This window comes from Plasmodium chabaudi (genome assembly GCF_900002335.3).
Source record: "Plasmodium chabaudi chabaudi strain AS genome assembly, chromosome: 6".
Taxonomy (NCBI): Eukaryota; Apicomplexa; class Aconoidasida; order Haemosporida; family Plasmodiidae; genus Plasmodium; species Plasmodium chabaudi.
In genome coordinates, this window is record NC_030106.2 from 273,478 (window position 1) to 292,866 (window position 19,389).

Consider the following 19,389-nt stretch of genomic DNA (forward strand, 5'->3'; position numbering starts at 1 on the left):
TATTATCAAACTCAAATATTCTTAATATAGATTATATATATGAATATGTTTACACTTTGCTATTATAAGAAAAGAACAAATCAATTTGGCATTTTTTAAAATTACTCCTTCCCCCCTTCCCTTCAATTATTTTAATGCTTATTATATTTATACTATACTAACAACTATTATTTTTTTTTATTATAATTGTTTAAATATTTAAAAAAATATTTATATTCCGTTTCCCTTTTTTATATGCTCATGCTTTATACTCTATAAATAACATATAAGAAAAAAAAATATTCATTTTTGATGTTATGCCTATATCTATAACCGAACTAACTGTGTAGCTATCCTTTTTTTATATAACAAAAAATTTTTATAATAAAAGAAAAATATATGAAAAAAAAGAAATAATATATTTTCTTAATTATCAATATGTAATGTACGAAAAGAAAACATTAAATTTAGCAAACAGTTATATATATTCCAATATTTATAGAATATACTTATTATATCGCTATTTGGGACTATAGATATTATGTATAAATGTGCATATAATTTTGTATTTTTTTTATGTACTAGCTCAGCTAAGTAATATAATATGTATACATAACAATACACATATGTGAAATAAAAATCCTTTTCCAAATCGTTTCAATATATATACAAATAATATTTTATTTGAAAAAGGGTCATACCTGATTATTTATAAAGTAGATTACTATTTTAATAAATATTTCCATACTTCTATACAGCTCTACAATAAAATATATCATTACATATTTTTAACAACATATTTTTTCTTGCCATACTAAACAAAATGCCCAAAGGTCAGCATGCTACTATCTTAGATCTGAATGCAGTAAAGGGCTATTATAACAAAGTTTTTACAAACGAACTAGTTTTAAAATTACAAAAGGATATAAAGATCGAAGATCTCATATTTTCATATAGCTATTATTCAAACTTAGGTTCCGAAAATAGTAACTTTGATAATTATGAAATAAGCAGTGACTATTTAAAAAGCGATAATGAAATAGATCAATCGAATTCAAATTCATTTTACAATGATAAAAAATTTAGAATAGAAAATGAAGAAGAAGAAGAAGAGCCAATTAATTATTTCGATCCAAATGTAAGTGAACAAATGTTTGATGACAAAATAAAAAAGACATTTGAATATTTAAACAATTTTTTGAAATCATTTTATACTAACAATTTTAGTAACGAAACAAATGATACCGAAATAATAAATTATATAGTTGATACACTTAAAGTTGAAAAAGAAAATGATGAAAGTTACAAAATATATGATATGAATTTTGATAAATCTCAAATTTCCCAAATAACATTAATTATAATTGCTTATATTATAAAAAACTTATTTGATTTAAGTTTAGGAAGGAAATTAATTTTCTCAAATGAAAATATTAATAAGTTATTATTAAAAGCAATATATATGCAAAATATTTATATTCAAATATTTACATTAAAAAATTTAAAAAAATATTTAATAGAGGATGGTGAATATTATGACACAGCACATTTGAAAATGATAAAAATGTGTATCTTTAGCAAATCCTTATGCTCATTTAATCGAGCAAATGATATTATTATACGATTAATAAAAGAAAATAAACAAGTAAATGAAATATTTGATTATTATTTTTTAAAAAAATTAAAAAAAAATCTTGAACAATCCGATATTATACAACGCCTAAGACTTCTCGACTTAATAATTGATTGTATAAATTTAAACAATTCCTATGTTTATGAAGCTTTTAAATTGGAATCCAAACCAGAAAATGATTCAATAAATTATGAAAAAAAAATAAAAGACATTGAAAATGTAGTACAAAACCTATATAATAATAATACCCAAGCTTTTGAAACATGTTACACCTCTGATGATGTCTCTTTTATTGATAAAGAAATATTAAAATATAACATGGATAAAAATAATTTAAATATAAATGATGTTTGTAAGCTGATTAAAATTAATATATATAAATATTTAATTATAATATATTTAAAAAATGATTTATTGTTAAAAATCAATGTATTAGAAATATTTTCAAAATTGGCACAAAATAAATATTTTTGTAATGCTTTTGAAAATACCTATTTTCTCCACATCATTTTAAATGATTTAAATAATTTGGATGAAGAAATTTTACATATTAATATTTTAAATTCATTAATTTCATATTCAAATATGAGTCCACAACTTTTAAATGTTGTAATAAATGCACATTCCAATTGTTTAATTAAAAAAATAAATGACTATATCTCGGATACAAGTTGTATAAATAATGAAAATCTAATTATAGGATTAAAAGCTTTTGGTTATTTCTTTTCCATAAATGAAGCCAGTAAAATATTTTTATCAATAAATCCAAATATATATATAACTGCAATAAATACAATAAATACACATGCACACACAAATGTTTTAAGACATGCCATAAATATTTGGATCAAAATTTTACCATATGAATGTAATAATTCTGATTTTTTTAAAAAGATTGTTCATGATTTTCTCTTTAAAAAAATTATTACAGTCTTAAAAGAAATTAGTGATACAATTATCCAAATAAATATTTATGAGCTTTTACAAAAAATTATTAATTATGATATAACAGAATTAATTATAAACGAACAATGGTTAATAAAAAGTCTACAAAATAATTTTGAAAGTAATACTTATGATCTCAAAATGTCTAGGTATAACTTCTTTAAATCACTTTATAAAGTTCATCAAAATATTATCATAAATAATTCATATGCTAACAATATAATTAATAACTTTTTAGAAAAAGTGCCAAGCAGATATTAAGCAAAGCAAAAACGACATCAGCTTGAGCTAACCATTTTAAGAACTTAATTATTATTACTGTTCATACTGCTGTTATTATTTTTTTTTTTTGGCACTTCAAGACATTTTCAGCATCCTCATTGATCATAGATTTAATAAATATAATAAAAATGAATAAATAAAAATAGTGAAATTTTTATATATCATTAAATTAGTAAATACAAAAATAAAAATATAATGAAGAGAGAATATTAACAATTTTGAAGCTTTGCAAAATATCCAAATTTATTATACCTACATGTCTATTTCCATTTTTTTTTTCTCTTTTTTTCTTAAGTTGCATATTTTGAATATTATATTTTGTGTTAAAAACATACAAATTATGTTGCATTAAAATATATCCTTTAAATTGAATATTTAAAAAAAATAAAAATTCAAATAATTTTTTCATAAAAGTTTAAAATTAACACATATACTCTACACACGCATAAATGCATTACATATTTTATGGATAAGAGAAATTGAAATATGATAAATAAATTTAGAATAAAAATAATCCAAATATAAAAATAAATCTTAAATGAATGCTAAAATATATTATAAAAAACAGTTGAAAATTTATAGAAAATTTTTCTTATATATACATATATTTTTTACCCATCTTTCGCACTTAATTATTGTATTATTATTAGCTCACATATTTTTTCATAAAAAAAAGAGACTACTATATTTATATACCTATTAAGCTTTGCCTTTTTATCAAAAAAATAAAATATGAGTATGACCATATTATCAAGTTATTGTGCATTCATTCTATATTGACAATTAAAAAATATATAAATTGTCCAAACCCAATTAAACAATTTGAGATCATTTTTTGTAAAACCAAAATGTCTTTAGAACTCAATTCTGATCAGCAAATTCAAATAAAATGTTCCTACATTATAGAAAAATATAAAAAAAAGTTAAAGAAATTAAAAGAATATAAAAATGTAAGAATTAAAATGGAAAAACTAACATAAAAAAACATTAAAAATATTAGTACCAACACAATGAATGAAACATTTATTGTTTGTAAACGACTCTAGGATTTGAAGGCGTCCTATGAAAAAAAAAATAAAGCATATTACATTGATAGATATTTATTTAATGTAAGAAATAAATAGTTTTGCTTCTTCTCAAAATGTGTGGTGTCTTATTCTAGTGTAAAACTGAAATATAAAAATGTGCATGTCCACAAACTATGCCCATTTTTAGGTTAATACATTTTTCAATTGCATTTTCTATTTCCTACTATTTCTTCCATTTTGATTTCCTTAATTTTTAACACATTATATGTAGAAAGAAAAGGAACAGCTGTATAATGAAATTAAAAAGAAAAGAGAAGAACTCGAATTAGAGGATTTGAAAAAAACAAAGGAGTTATACAATAGTTATTTTATAGATATTTTTTTATATGAACAAGAATATTACCAATGCATTTATAAGGTCTTCAAAAACTTGTTACTGAAAAAGGATGAGATCGATAAAAAGGAAAGACACTCCATTAAATTAAATGTATATTGAAATAAAAAATATGCACACCTACACATGCATAAGTATTTATTTGTTTGGCACATTATCACTTTATATTATTCCTGTTCATGCTATTCTGCTCATATACATCGAATATATACAATTTCTTTGACTTCCCTAAAGGAGTATGCCTATATGATGTTTTCAGATAAAAATGTTAACACACCAAAGGTAAAAAGCGAAAAAGATGAAACAAATGAAAATTTAAATATAGAAGATATTTACCAATGTAAAGTTCTTGATAAAGCTGATAAAACTATATATACTAATAATAGCCCGAACAATGACTTGCGAAAAATCGAAAAAGAAATATTCGCAATGGGCTATTTAAGTATTCCTTATATAGATTGTGAAGATAAATTAAATGAAAATTCTATATATTTAAGCTCAAACAATTCTCAAATTATAAAATCAAATGAGACACACCCCGATTTAAACATTAGTGATCTTCATTTTAATAAAAATGATGAAAGTTGTAAAGTAAACAAAATTGAAAACGATATACATAGTAATAGGTATAACAATAACAATCTTAATAATCCAGAATCTGAAAATAAAAATTCTTTTTATGAACAAATACAAATAAATATTGGAGCACTTGATGAAAATAAAGAAAAAGACCTATACCCCCTAAATACAAAAATCGAAGAAGAAAACCAAAATTTATGTGATAAACAAAAAATAAATAGAAAAAATGCATTTTCAGAGGATAAACAAGTTAAAGACATGAAGGAAGAAGAAATTTTAAATGAAAAAAAATTCCTAGAAGACGGAAATTCATTAAGTCATTACATTTTAAGTAGCTTTAATGAAGAAGGTAACACACCCAATAGTGAATATACGGATAAGAAAAACGATATATTTCATGTGAATAATTTAAATTCGAAAACAGATAAAGCCATAGATGATATCTATATTTGTGAAAAAGCGAAAAACGGAAATAAAGAATTAGATGAAGTAATAGAGAACAATATAAATTTTAATATATCTAGCTATTTTAGTGGAAGTTATGATGAAATAATTAATAATGAAACGGAAAGTAAAGATCATATTTCTAATAGTGATAGTTTTTGTGAAGATTTTAAAAGGTTTGAACAAGATATTCTTGAAGAACATTATATAAATGAAAACGAAAAAAATGAAACTCCAAAATATCATGGAACTATGGAATTTAATGAAATGTTTGGGGGTGAAAATAGGCAAGAAAATAGGCAAGAAAATAAACAAAATGAACAAAACAATGCAATGCCAAATGAAAATCAAGAGAATTACGAAATTAACCAAATGGAATATTCCACAAATAAATTAACATACTCAACGGATCATAACAAATATGGATCATCGAATAATGATGATAAGAAAAATATAAAAAATGATGATCATGCTGAGGAATATGAATATATGAAAAGATTTAATGAACAAAATTATATGGATAATCCTAAGGTACTTCAAATGTCTGATAAATATAATAATGAACGTGCCATACCCATAGAGCGAATGAATACATTTGAAAATTATGCTGAAGAACTTAATTTTTTAGAAAATTATGAAGAAAATATGAATTTTATTAATAACCCTAATAATATAAAGCCAAACAATATTATACCCAATTATAAAAATGGATCAGAATTAGAAAATATCGAAAACTTTATAAATTATGTAAGTGAAAATATAAAAAAAAGAGGAGTATTAGATTAATCACATAAAAATATGATTGCCCAAAACATATTCAACTATAAACAACAAATATATACATAAATCCATGTCTTGCTTTATTAACATGCGTGTTCATACAAATATAACTATTTATGAACCCCCTAAATTATATAGAACATAAAAAAGGTTACTAAAAATAGCCATACCAAAGATAATTCATTTTGTAATCATATAGTTACATTTATTTTTATATCTTACATCATACCCCTTAAATATCAATGTGCATTATTTTTATCAAATAAATATAAAATTGCTCCAATTGAAAATGAGCTTTTTGCATATAAGACATAAACATTTTATATGCTATTGTTAAAAAAAAAAAAATTAATAAAAACAAGTTTTAAAACAATACAATTCAATAATAATATTTTAAAAGCATCGCAAATTATAACTTTTATTAAAAATTATTACGAACATTTTTCAATAAATAAAGAAAAAAATGATAAAATACTATTGGATTGAATGCTATTATAATAGATAACATCTTCAAAAATGCATATAAATGTTTATATGCATATCAAACTCTATATAGTTTTGTATGCTCATATAAATATATATGCATACATACGAAATAAACACACTAATAAACGCTAATAATGACGAAACGAATAATAATGAAATACTACTACTACCTTTATTATTAGTAGTTGCAGTAATAATAACGAGGATTACAGTTCCGTATTTGGATTGTTAAAAGAAAACATTAATTATCCAAAACTTAGGACACTGTATTTTCCAATCTTTTCATTGGTTTGAGAGTATTTTTTTCTTTGGCATAAAGTCACGCCATTTAGTAGTCTCAAAAATATTTATATAATCACATGTGTTCATACTCTAATACTTATCATCATCACTATTTATTATTTTATTCTTCAATGCCATATGTTTTTAAAATTTCTTTTTATTCTTATTCATCACAATGGATTTGTTCATTAATGTCTTGTCTAACTGTTCGATTATTTTATTACTATTTGCTTGTGCACCTGAATCAGAAGGATTTGCAGAATTTATATACTTGGTATTATAATTTTTATGATTTTGTGCTATATTCCTGTTATTACTTTCTGTGGTATTTGCTCCATTGTTATATGAATCTTTTTCATTTTGTAACTCTCTCATAAAACCTTTTATTCCCACCATATTTGTATTTTTGTTTCCATTTTGATTCCATGCATTCAGTTTATTACTATCATTGCTATTGTTATGTTTATGGATATTAGCATTATTATTTTCATTATCATGGTTCCTTACAATTTGGGCTCTATTAAAATTGTTACTTAATAGTTCATCCTTTTTATTTTCCATTCCATATTTTCTATAATTGGTATAATCATTATCATTATTATTTTTGTACCCCTTCTGCTTATTGTAGTTGTCTTGTTCAATGGCATGTGAATTCATTCGCCTTGAGTTATAATTTTCATTTATTAAATAGTTTTGATTCCTCGTTAAATTGCTATCACTGTTATATCCATTATTATCCATACCCATTTTAATATTATTATTGTTACTACCAGGCATTGCCGATACATTGGCGTTATCTTTTCGTTCGCTATTATTTCTATTAGCATGGACATTATGCTTTGTATTATTATCATTATTATGGTTAGAACCAATGTTGGCAGCAACTAAATTTGTGTTATTACTATTATTTTTTAATGTATGCACTTTTCGATCCATATTTTTATTTGTTGTATTATAATTATTTCGATTCTTATGATCATAAGTTTCGTTCATACTTTTATCATTCAAAGATTTTTCCATATTGTAATAAAAATCATCATCTCCTTTTTCAATAAAATTAGAATTATAAGATTTTCCATCATTTAATTCATCTAAAAATTCATTAAAATTGTCTTCTTTTTTTGGTGATTCATTATTATCATCATAGTAGTTATCATTATTGGTTCTTTTTGTATCTTTTAATGAATTATAATTTTTCATTTTTGAATTTAATTTATTCATTGTATTGCTATTCGTTTTTTTGCCACTTTGCATTAAGCTTGATATTTGATTAACAGATTGCATATTCTGATTTACTAAATTATCAAGACGATTTAAAGATGGTTTTTCGTTCTGATTTTTATTAGATGTCCCATTTCCATTGTTGTTCTGGCTACTGTGCTTATTACGATTTTTGTTGTTATGCTCACCCGCAAAAGAATCATTTTCTTCATAGGCATTACTATTCATTTTATACAAATTGCTATTTATATTGATTATGTTATTATTTATATTATTCACATCATTATCTATAAAATTAATATTCTTGTTAATACACATAATATTTCTATTAGACTCATTTTCTGCATACTTGTCATTATGATTATCTGGATAATAACCATAATTACTCTTTGTGTCGATAATATCTGATTCAATTAAATTATTTACATTTAATGAGGCTAACATATTATTTTCTTGATCTTTGGTGTCTTGAAAATTTGAGCGTAAGCCATTTTTAGATTTTACTGTTTCATTGAAATCACTTTTTCCCATTTTTATATTTGTGTTCATATTATTTATATTATAGCTGTTGTTATATCCAACATTGTTATTATTTTCATAAGCATTTCCATTCTTTGTATTATTATCGTTATTATTATAATTCATACGATCACCGTAATTATTATCATTATCATATTTATCTTTTTTCTTATAATTTGCTGTATTATCATTATATAGCTCGTTAAAATTATCGTTTCGTTCAGGCTTGGTGCCATTATTCATATTATATGAATCCTTTTCAAAATTTGCTCTTGGTTTGGGGGGATATTTTTTCTTATTTCTTTGATTAGCATTATTCTTATTTTCATTAGCATGGTTAATATTATCGTTTCCATTGTTGTAATTATTTTCATAATAATCATTTTCATTTGATATTTTTTGATTACGGTTTTCTCTTTCTTGTTCACCAATATTTTCCACATTATTTCCATAATCCGTAGTGTTTTTTATGGGGTTGTTAGAAACATTTCTATTATTTTTATCAGACATACTATTATCATAGGTATCATTTCCATATTTGTAATTCATATTATTATTCCCTTGCTCTTGCATAAAAGTTTCATTTGATAATTCTAAGTTATTTTTTTGTTTTAAGAAAGGTTTATTTTTAAAATTTTCATTTATCACACTATCTATATATTGTATACTATTATTAATTTCGAGATTGTTGTAATTATAATTTATACTTTTTCTTCTTGTTCTTCTAATAATATCAAATTTGTTTTTTCCAATTGCTTTAGCTTTGACTCTATTTTTTGATACACTCATTCTGGATAAATTAACATTCAATTTTCTATTATCATAATTTTTTAATGATATAATAGCACCCTTTCCATTTTTACTTCTACAATCTTGTAATTTATTTAATAAATTAATTTCATTTTCTTTTTCTTTAAGAGACTTGTCTTTATTTTTTAATTGCTCATGTAACAATTTTAATTGTTCTTGTATATATTCAGTATCTTTTTCATGTTTCTCTTTTATTAATAAAAATTGTTTTTTTTCTGCTTCTAAACTATTTCGATCTATTTGAATAACTGTCTGTTCATCTAGCAATTCCTTTTCTCTTTTCTCAATCATTTGGAACTGCATTTCCTTTTCTTTTAAACTGTTTTTATAATCAACTAATTGGTCTTTAACTTTTTGTAATTCACTTTTCTTGTCTTTAAGTTTTTTTTCTCGATCTTGTAATTTTGAACTATAATTTTTTAATTCATTATCTAATGAGTCTAATTTCTCTTTTTTTTTATTTAATTCATTTTCTTTATTTTTTATTTCTGTACCTTTTTCAATTAAATCCATTTCCTTCGTTTTTAATTCTCTATCATAATTCAATAGCTCTTCTTTATTTTTTTTAATTTTTTCTAATTGTTCATCAAATAATTTTCGAGATTTTTCCATTTGAATTTTATCATTATTTAAACCTTCCTCTCTTGCGTCTAAATCATATTTTATTTTTTCTAATTTATCTTTTTCTTTTTCGATATTTTCCTTTTCTTTATTTAAGTCTTCTTTTTGTTGAGATAAATTTATGATACGAATTTTAATATCATTTTCTTCCTTTTCTTTGAAATTTTTAAAATTTTTTAATTCAATATCAATTTGTTCCTTTTCTACTAATAAATTTTCTTTCTCTAAATTGATCTTTTCTTGTTGAACATATAATTTGTCTTTTTCTTCCTCTATATCTAGGTACACACCCTTTTTGTAGTTTTCCAATTCTTCTTGTTCTTTCATGATACGATATTTCATATTATTTTCTTCTTCTTCTAGCATATTGTATTTTTTTCTTATATCTTCTTCATATTTTTCACATTTATTACGAAATTCATCTTCATATACTTTTTTCTGTTTTTCTAAATTCTCTCTCTCTTTATTAATTTTTTTTTTCTCATTATTAATTTCTGTCTGTAATCTGTTATTTTCATCATCATATTTTTTTTGTAATGCTGTTTTTTCCTTTTCTAAATTTTCATTAAATTGTTCTTCTAAATATTTTTTATATTTTTCCTTTTCATCTTCGATATTTTTCATCATCATTCTTTTATCACTTTCTATTTCTTCTTTTAATTTTGCATTTTCTTTTTCCATATCCTCTAACATCATATTTTTTGTATTTTCAATGTCTTCTAGCATTAACCTTTTCATTTTTTCGACATCATTAATCATTGAAATCCTTTCCTTTTTAATTTCCTCTTTCATATAATTAATTTCCTTTTCATGCTCTTTTTTTATGTTATTTGTTTCATTCATAATTTTTATTCTTTCATCTTGAATATCATTTAGCATTTTCATTTTATCATTTTCTATTTCTTTTTTATTTTTATTTAATTCATCAATTAACTCATTATATTTATCTATTCTATTTTTTAATTCATTTTCTTTTATTAAATTATTTCTTTCGTTTCGTCTTAATTCTTCTTCTTTATTTTGTAAATTATTATATTCGCAATCAATTATTTTCTTCTTTTCTTTTTCTAACGATTCTAATTCCTTTTTTAACATTTCAAGTTCATTTTTTTCTTTCATATTCATTATTTTTTCTTCATCGATTTCTCGTCTATTTTCATTTAACATGTTTTCTTTTTTTTCTATATTTTTTCTTTCTTGTTCAATCTCTTTTTCTCGCTCTTCAATTTCTTTAATTTTTTTATTAAATTCACCAAATTTTTCATCATATTCATATAATTTATTCTTGCATTTATTTTCAATAAGAATGCATTCATTCATTTTGTCTAGCAACTCTTTTTGTGCATTATCATATTTACTTTTTATGGAATTCACATATTTCTCTTTTTCATCTATTTCATTATGCTTCTTATTAATAGATAATTCTTTTTCTTTAATTTGTGAATGGATCTTATCTATTTCTTTTTCTTTATCTGCCAGCATTCCCACTTTCTTTTCAAAATTTTCTTTTTTCTTTTTTAATAACATTTTTTCTGTTTCGAGCATTTGTCTGCTTTCTTCAATATGCAATTGTAATCTAGCCATCTGCTTACTTGCTTGACATACACATACAATACTTTTAATGTCCGTCTTTTTTCGAAAATTTTTATCAAAGTTTAATGCATCATCATCATTGTTTGTTAAATTTTTAGTTATATTTTTTTCATTAATAAAACTATAATTGTAATTTTCATTTTTATCATTCATAATATTATCCATTTTATTTGTATAAGCTGATTCGTTTTCCATTTTATTATTAAATAAATTTAAATGTTTTTTTCGTATATCATTTAAATCGAAATTTCTTAATTTTCCTAAATCATGATCAACTTTTGAGTTGCTTTCATTTCGATTATGATACGTATTTTCATTGTAATTATTATTCAGATTATTTAAATTATTATCGTTTGTCTTGTTATTATTGCCATTTTGGGCTTCATTATTATTTCCCATTTCTATATTACCATTTGTGTTTCCATTTAAATCATTCATGGTAAGATTATGTGTGTTATTGTTCATAAGAATATTATTATTTTCATTTTTCATTTTAATATATTTTTCATATGCTCTCATATTTCCACTCTTTCCCTCGTTATAATAGTTTATTTTAGCTTGCATATCATCAGCATAATTTAAATAGTTATTAATTTTTCCGATATCATGTTTTCTTGTATGAACATTACTGGAGTTCGAGCGTCTAGGTTTATATGTCTTATATTCATTATTTTCATTGTTTTTATTTTTATAAAAATTATCAAAATAATTATTTTTAATATCATTCAAATTAAAATTGTGTTTCCTTTTCTCATCATCATTGTTTTTATTAATATTCATCAAGCTTTCTAATTTTTTATATTTTTTATTTATTAGATCGTTTTGATTAGAGGCTTTATTTCTATTATCATTATTGAAATTAAAATTACTATAACTATCTAGCTCTTTTTCTGTCATATCATCTTTTTCGTTTGTATAATTATTTTGGTTCAACTTATTATTTACTAAATTATTTTTAGAATTAAGCTCATTACCATCATTATTATTCATATTAGTATTATAATTATTGTATTCTGCTTTCATATTATTATTGTCATTATTATTAGCATTATTATTATATAGCATTGCATTGTTAAAATATAAGTTATTGTCTTTTATTTGATTATTATCTGATTTTCCTCTAGTGTCATTTGTATGATTAGGAAGATCCTTTTCATAACGATATTTATTTTTATACTTTTCTTGTAATTCAATTAATTTGTTTGTATCATTATAAGCTGATAAATTACTATTTAATTTGTCCATATTGTTATTATATAACATATTTAGGTCAATTTTATTTGTATTATTATGTTTAGGCATATCCGAATTTGTAGAGTTATATCTGATATTATTTTTCATTACATTCTCTTGATTGTTATCATCATTTCGTTTATAATTTCTATTATTATATTGAAAATTATAATTTGCTTCCTTGTTTTCTTCATCCTTTTTTTTATTATTATCATCTCTATTCCTATTGAATAAATTCTTTAAATTTAATCCTTTCATCTTTCTCAAATAATCACCAGTATTTAAGTTGTTTTTATATAATTCATAGTTATTCATTTTGCTGTCTTCTTTATTTATATTATCATTTGAAGTTTCATTTCCATTATTGTTTAGCTTAGCATCCTAATAAAATAAGACAAGAACCATAATGTATTAAGTTTAAGAAGCATTATAAATATGCAAAATGAAATTATATTAGACCATATGAATATAATAATTATTAAGTAATCCTTATATGCAGCAACAATAATAAACGCAGTATTGATTATTATATGAAAGAAAAATAACAAAAAAAATTAAAAACAAGTCAACAAATATGATATATTTATACCTTTTTTAAAAAAATTTCTGGATTTTCAGAACGGTGTCTACTATGCGTATGTTCTGCAACAAAATAAAAGTATAAAAAATATAAATGTTATATTACAACATGCAATTAAAATAAAATAAGTCTAATGTATGAAACAAAAGATATTGCACAAGTAAGGAATAATACAACTAAATATATATTTGCAATGATGTATATGCCTATTACAGTAAGATACAATGCATAATAAATTTTAATAGTAAAGTAAATATAATACAAATTGTTTTTATTGCCTACTTTTATTAGAAATATGTAATGAATCATGCGTTTCTAAATCTTCACGTTCATTTTTTTTTGAATCACCAAATGCATAAAATTTTCTCTTAGAATTAACATTACCAATAGCATCTTTTTTTTGTGTGATACTATTATATTTTACTTTATTATAATTATTATCACTTTTTAAAGTGGAATATTTACTACTATTTTCATTAGTCATTAAATTATCACCTTTAGACTTTGTATTACTACTAATTTTATTAGAAGCTACAAGCTTCGAAATATTATTATTACTATTAGTTTTTATAGTATTTGTAATCTCTTCATTCGAAGCTTTATCCTTTGCATATAAAGCATTGTGTTGGCTTATCAAATTGTTTTCACTTTTAATATTTTCTATAGTATTATTTTTACTTACAAATGAACTATAGCTACGCACTTGATCTGTTCCAACTGCCGTATCTGCTTCGTCGTCTTTTTCTTTCTTTGGTTCTTTAAAATTGTTATCTATATCAGCATAATTAAAATTTTTGACATTTTTGTACTTTCTTTTTATATTTTCAATAATATTTTTACTTTTACTTAGTAATTTTTTGCCATTTTCAGATATATTATATGTATATACATTACTATTATTATCAATACTTTTCATTTTTTTTATTGTCTTACTTTTGAATTTATACTCATGCAATCAATTAATTTATCTTAATAATGCATATGAGTATAAATAAAAAAGAAAAGAAAAACAAATATGCTTTCATATTATGCTATCTTTTAGCTTTTTTATTTCATTTATACTATTTGGTAATTAAATGATCTGCAATTTAATTTGTATAAAATATCAAGTGAATACGAAAAAATGCATAAATATATTATGTATCCTTTCACACACATATAATCTTTATTAACTCCTATTTAATAATATAACATTATATATTTAAAACGATCAAACACACACAAATATGTGCTTAATATCATAAAAATATTAAACTGGAACAAATTATACAATAATTTATTTTAAAAAATGGCAATACACATAAAAAAAAAATAAAATATGATAATAAGTGGGAATTAAGCATATTCTCATAAAAAGTATTTAAAAAAACGAAAGGCATATTTGTGATTACACCACTATAAATGAATTTTAATCCATTTCAAAAATAACAAATACGAAAACATATATGGAAAATATAATTTGCGTTTATTGTATGCATTATGCTCTCCCCTTTTTATTTTTATTATTTTTTATGATAATGGTTCTTAATAAATAATAAATGGAAAATTAAGTCTATATAAATATAAAATTAATAAAAATATATGTATCAATCACTATTTAATAACTTTATTTTATCAAACGAGTATTCATGCATAATTCATTATTTCATATATCTATATAAATAAAGCACAATTATATAATATGCATACACACACATATAAATATGCATTTGTATTAATTTTTGTTGTGTATGCAAGTACATACAAATGCATATAAAGTAAATCCATTCATACTAATTTATTATACAATTATATGAATGTGTAAGTTATTGCTAATCAGTTGAATGTAAGCTTAAAAGAGTATAAAATGAACTGAAAAAATAAATTATTAGGAGAAAAAAAAATACAAAACATTAAATATTTTTAAAGAAAGTATTCAATAAAGATAATTTTATATATGTTATTGTTAATATATTTTTCTTATGTTTATTTATATTTTTTTTTTGTCTAAAAAAAAGATAATATTTTAAATAAAATATTAAATCTTTATAAAAATGCAGGAAATTAATTAATTAAAATGTAAAACATTACGCAAAATGGTTAGTAAAAAAAAAAAAAAAAAATTAATTAAATCACGAGTAATAAAATATTATAGGAATACTACGGGAAATAATATTTATTAATTTTTTTAATAAATCTATGAAAGGGGAAAAAAGGAATGCAAAAAGTAATAATATGCTTCTTTTTAAATCATAATTTTTTTTTCATGGTTTTTCGTGTATTTTATTTTTATAGTAACCTTGTCTTATATATTTGTATGTGAAGCTTGTACACACATTTCCTATATTTGTTGTATCATTGAAAAATACTATTTTAATTAAAAGATAATTAATTATAAATGATCATTACATTTATTTTTATCCATAAATATATTCTTAATTTTTATTTGAAAAAATGTGTAATAAAGGAAAGCATAGTAACATTTATAGACCTATATATACACCAAAAAATGTCTTTATAAATGCATCCTATCATCTCTTATTTTTTATGCATATATATAAAGTAACAAAAAGAATGCTCTTGAGTAACGTAAAAAAAGGAAATGAAACCAATTAGTGATCCCTTTCAACTAAATGCATATCTATTTAAGCCATAAATTAAAGACCATATAGCGATACACCTATTAATTGATCTTTTAACCGCTTTAATAAAGTTTTAACCTATAGTATTTATAGCGCAAATTGCAATATTATTTTGAAAGGGGAATAATATAACTCCCTATTGTTTATGAGTAAATATATAAGGTTATAATAATAAATTAAATGTTTTAAATAACAAATTAAAAATAATTAAATTGAAACATTAAAAGATTAGGAATAATAATGAAAAAAATAGAATATGCAATTTATATGCATTAACTTAATTAAATGAACAATTTAAACGTAAAAATTCGAATATATCTATCTATGTATATAGACAGATAGATATAGTTATATATGAAATAAATATTTAAATTTTCATAAATATTTGATAAATAAATAATTACTTAATATATAAAATTGATATAAAAAATATTGCTTCAATATACATTAAAATACTTCTGTGAAAAATCATGAAACTTAAACATAATATAGGTGTATAAGTAATTGGTTAAGGAATAAAACAAAATACCATAAACGATATAATACGATTATGATAAAAACAATAATAAAAAAATTAAAAAAAATTCCCAATTGTACATTTGTCTTATTTTAATTAAACACATTTTTGGTATTTTTATAAATAGACATGTACAATGTATGCATATTACGTATATTTCTAAATTCCACATATTAATAAGCTAATAATACATATACTATAGAATTTAATTTTTGTTAATTTATGCGATTTACATATGCACACAAAAGTTATAGATCTGTGTTTATAATTTTTTTTTTTTAAGGATTTCCTCATTAAATTTCGTTTTTTTATAATTCGGGTTTGTAATATCCAAATTAAAGTCCTTATTTTTAATTAAATCTGCAAATCTTCCATCAAGTGCATGGTGGCTCTTAATTTTTTCAATAACATTATCATTGTTATTTCTAATTGTGCCATCTTTTTTTCTCTTAACTGTTTTCTTAGTGATAATTTTTTTTATTTCTTCATCTTTTTGTTTCAATGATTCTAAGTATGCTTTTTTCTTTAATTTCTTTTTCTCTTTGACTTTATCTAAATATTTTTCCCATGGTGTTTTGTTGTCTTCTTTCTTTTCTTTAGTCTTTAATATGTTTTTAAATACTTGAATAACTTCATCTTCTTTATCACTGTCATTATCAGGTAGTGCAAACTCTCCTTTTGCCTTACCCTTTTTATTAAATTTATTTGAATCGTTATACTTATTATTTTTATTAACTAAAGAATCTTTAACATCTTCATCGCTTATCGAATCTTTATCTGAATTCATATAAGCCCATGCATTATTAACATTGTCATCAGAGTCCATATTATTATCATTGTCGTCATCATAATCTCCAATTTCATCGCTTTCTTTTACAAAAGAATCATTATTATTATATATGGATGCGCCCTTTTTACTATTCTTTGTGCTATCATCAGCTAATATATCTCCTAATAAGAGTTTTCTATAATCTTCCCTACTATTTAGAGAATTTTTATTAGCAGATACTGAATTATTTTCATATGTAGATTCACTATCACTAGAATTAGCTAAATATTCCTTTAAATCTAATTCTCTTAGTTTTTCTTCAGTAAATCGTGTTGATAATAACTTTTTTCTTTTTGGATTTTCATCCCATGATGATTTTGCATGTGTGTGTTTTAAAACTGTACTAACAGAATAATGGAATTGATAATTTTCTGGAATTTTATCACATGATTCTTTAATTTTATAATCATCAAGTGAACAATTATCATCTATTATTCTAAGATCCAAATAATTTATACAAAAATCTGCATCCATATCATTTAATTCTTCATATAAAAATTCGACGATTTCTTTATTGTGACATTCCACTAATGCAAAATAATATCTTGACCTTTGAATTTGATATAATCTAATTTGTTCATTTTCTTCTTCAGTAATTCCTGTACTTATTATTTCATCATTGTTTTTTCCTTTTTTAGACATGTATCGAAATTTATTTTTCATTGATGATGCATCGCCACTATCGGCATCATTACTGTTATTTTCTTCGTCGTCATCGTCACTGTTTTCTTTGTAATTCTCCCCCTCTTCAGAACCTTCTTCTTCTTCGTCATCTTTGATACAATCAATAAAATTTCGAGTTCTATATACAGCTTCTCCGTTTTTTCCTTTTTGATTTAAGCCATTGCATTTGATAAGGGGTCCATGCTCTTGCTCGTATTTCAATTTTTTCTCTCCATATTTGGATGTGTAAATGGTAACCTTTTTAACTGCTCTACTTTTACTATAATCAATCGTTTTCTTCTTACCCTTTTCAAAGTTATAGTATGACTCAAATAAATAAAAAATATCAGCACTCGTAATATTGTCCCAATCACAACCCAAAACTGTAAAGCGATTAGTAACATCAAATGTCATTTTAATATTTTCGACATTTTTATTATGTTTTTTGGCTTTATTATTTTTCATATTTAAGCCATTAATTGATTTATTAATATTTTTTTTTTTCTTTTTCTTCTTCATAACATTATTTATATCTATTTCTCGCATTCCCTCGCCTTTAGAATCTCGAATAATGTTACCATTTTTATCCTCTTTTATTGATCGTTTTTTTTTTAAAACTTTCTCTTCTCTTTTACATATACCTCGTTTTTTCGAGTTTTTAATTTTATTATTATTACAGTTTTTTATATCATTTATGTTCCCTTTATCTTTTTTGCTAATATTAAATAGTTCTTTCTTTTTATCAGATTCGTTATTATCATTTTTTGTGTCTGAATCAAAATTTTGCATTTCATTACTTGATTCATCCACATTATTATCTTCTTTTTTCATATTTTTTATTTTTTTTCTAGGGGGTATTAAACTTTTATAATCACTTTGTGAGTCCGTATTTATGTCTTTTTCATCATCACTGTTATCTATATTTTTATTTTTTTTTGGTAATTCTTTATTTACCTTTATATTATTATTAGTATTATCTAATTCTTCACTTAATTCATCTTCTGAATTATTTAATTCATTACTATTTTTACTTTCGTCGTCATTTTCACTTTCTGTGTTAATTTGGTTGTTTTTTTTTAAATTATCTGTTTCATTATATGTATCATCGAATTGATCATCCATTTTTTTTAATTAATATTTTAACCTACTATGAAATTTATGTTATTTATAAGATAAATATTTCCAGATTTAAAGCATTAATACATATATATATATATAAATAGCAATATATTTGGTAAATATATCTTTTGATTTAATAAAATAAATACTTCATAGCATTTCTAGAATGCATATAAATATGACGTATAAAAATATATAAACTTAAATTGTGAATTCTGTATATATATTCAT

The 19,389-nt window shown here is 22.2% G+C and overlaps 4 protein-coding genes across 4 annotated transcripts; 2 read left to right on the forward strand and 2 right to left on the reverse strand.

Annotated features, from left to right (window-relative positions):
• Nucleotides 1-802: 802 nt before the first annotated feature.
• On the forward strand, nt 803-2,818 carry PCHAS_0607200 (conserved Plasmodium protein, unknown function; the record flags this gene model as incomplete). Its single annotated transcript, XM_016797456.1, has 1 exon — nt 803-2,818. The coding sequence occupies one exon, from the start codon at nt 803-805 to the stop codon at nt 2,816-2,818; it is 2,016 nt and encodes a 671-aa protein (XP_016653407.1).
• Nucleotides 2,819-3,687: 869 nt separating this feature from the next.
• PCHAS_0607300 (conserved Plasmodium protein, unknown function) lies at nt 3,688-6,070 on the forward strand (the record flags this gene model as incomplete). Its single annotated transcript, XM_016797457.1, has 4 exons — nt 3,688-3,789; nt 3,886-3,948; nt 4,139-4,354; nt 4,496-6,070. 4 exons carry the CDS (start codon nt 3,688-3,690, stop codon nt 6,068-6,070), a joined length of 1,956 nt encoding a protein of 651 aa, XP_016653408.1.
• Nucleotides 6,071-6,976: 906 nt separating this feature from the next.
• Nucleotides 6,977-14,325, reverse strand: PCHAS_0607400 (conserved Plasmodium protein, unknown function; the record flags this gene model as incomplete). Its single annotated transcript, XM_016797458.1, has 3 exons — nt 6,977-13,210; nt 13,419-13,471; nt 13,692-14,325. The coding sequence occupies 3 exons, from the start codon at nt 14,323-14,325 to the stop codon at nt 6,977-6,979; spliced, it is 6,921 nt and encodes a 2,306-aa protein (XP_016653409.1).
• A 2,484-nt stretch (nt 14,326-16,809) lies between these two features.
• On the reverse strand, nt 16,810-19,161 carry PCHAS_0607500 (small subunit rRNA processing factor, putative; the record flags this gene model as incomplete). Its single annotated transcript, XM_016797459.1, has 1 exon — nt 16,810-19,161. One exon carries the CDS (start codon nt 19,159-19,161, stop codon nt 16,810-16,812), a length of 2,352 nt encoding a protein of 783 aa, XP_016653410.1.
• Nucleotides 19,162-19,389: the final 228 nt, after the last annotated feature.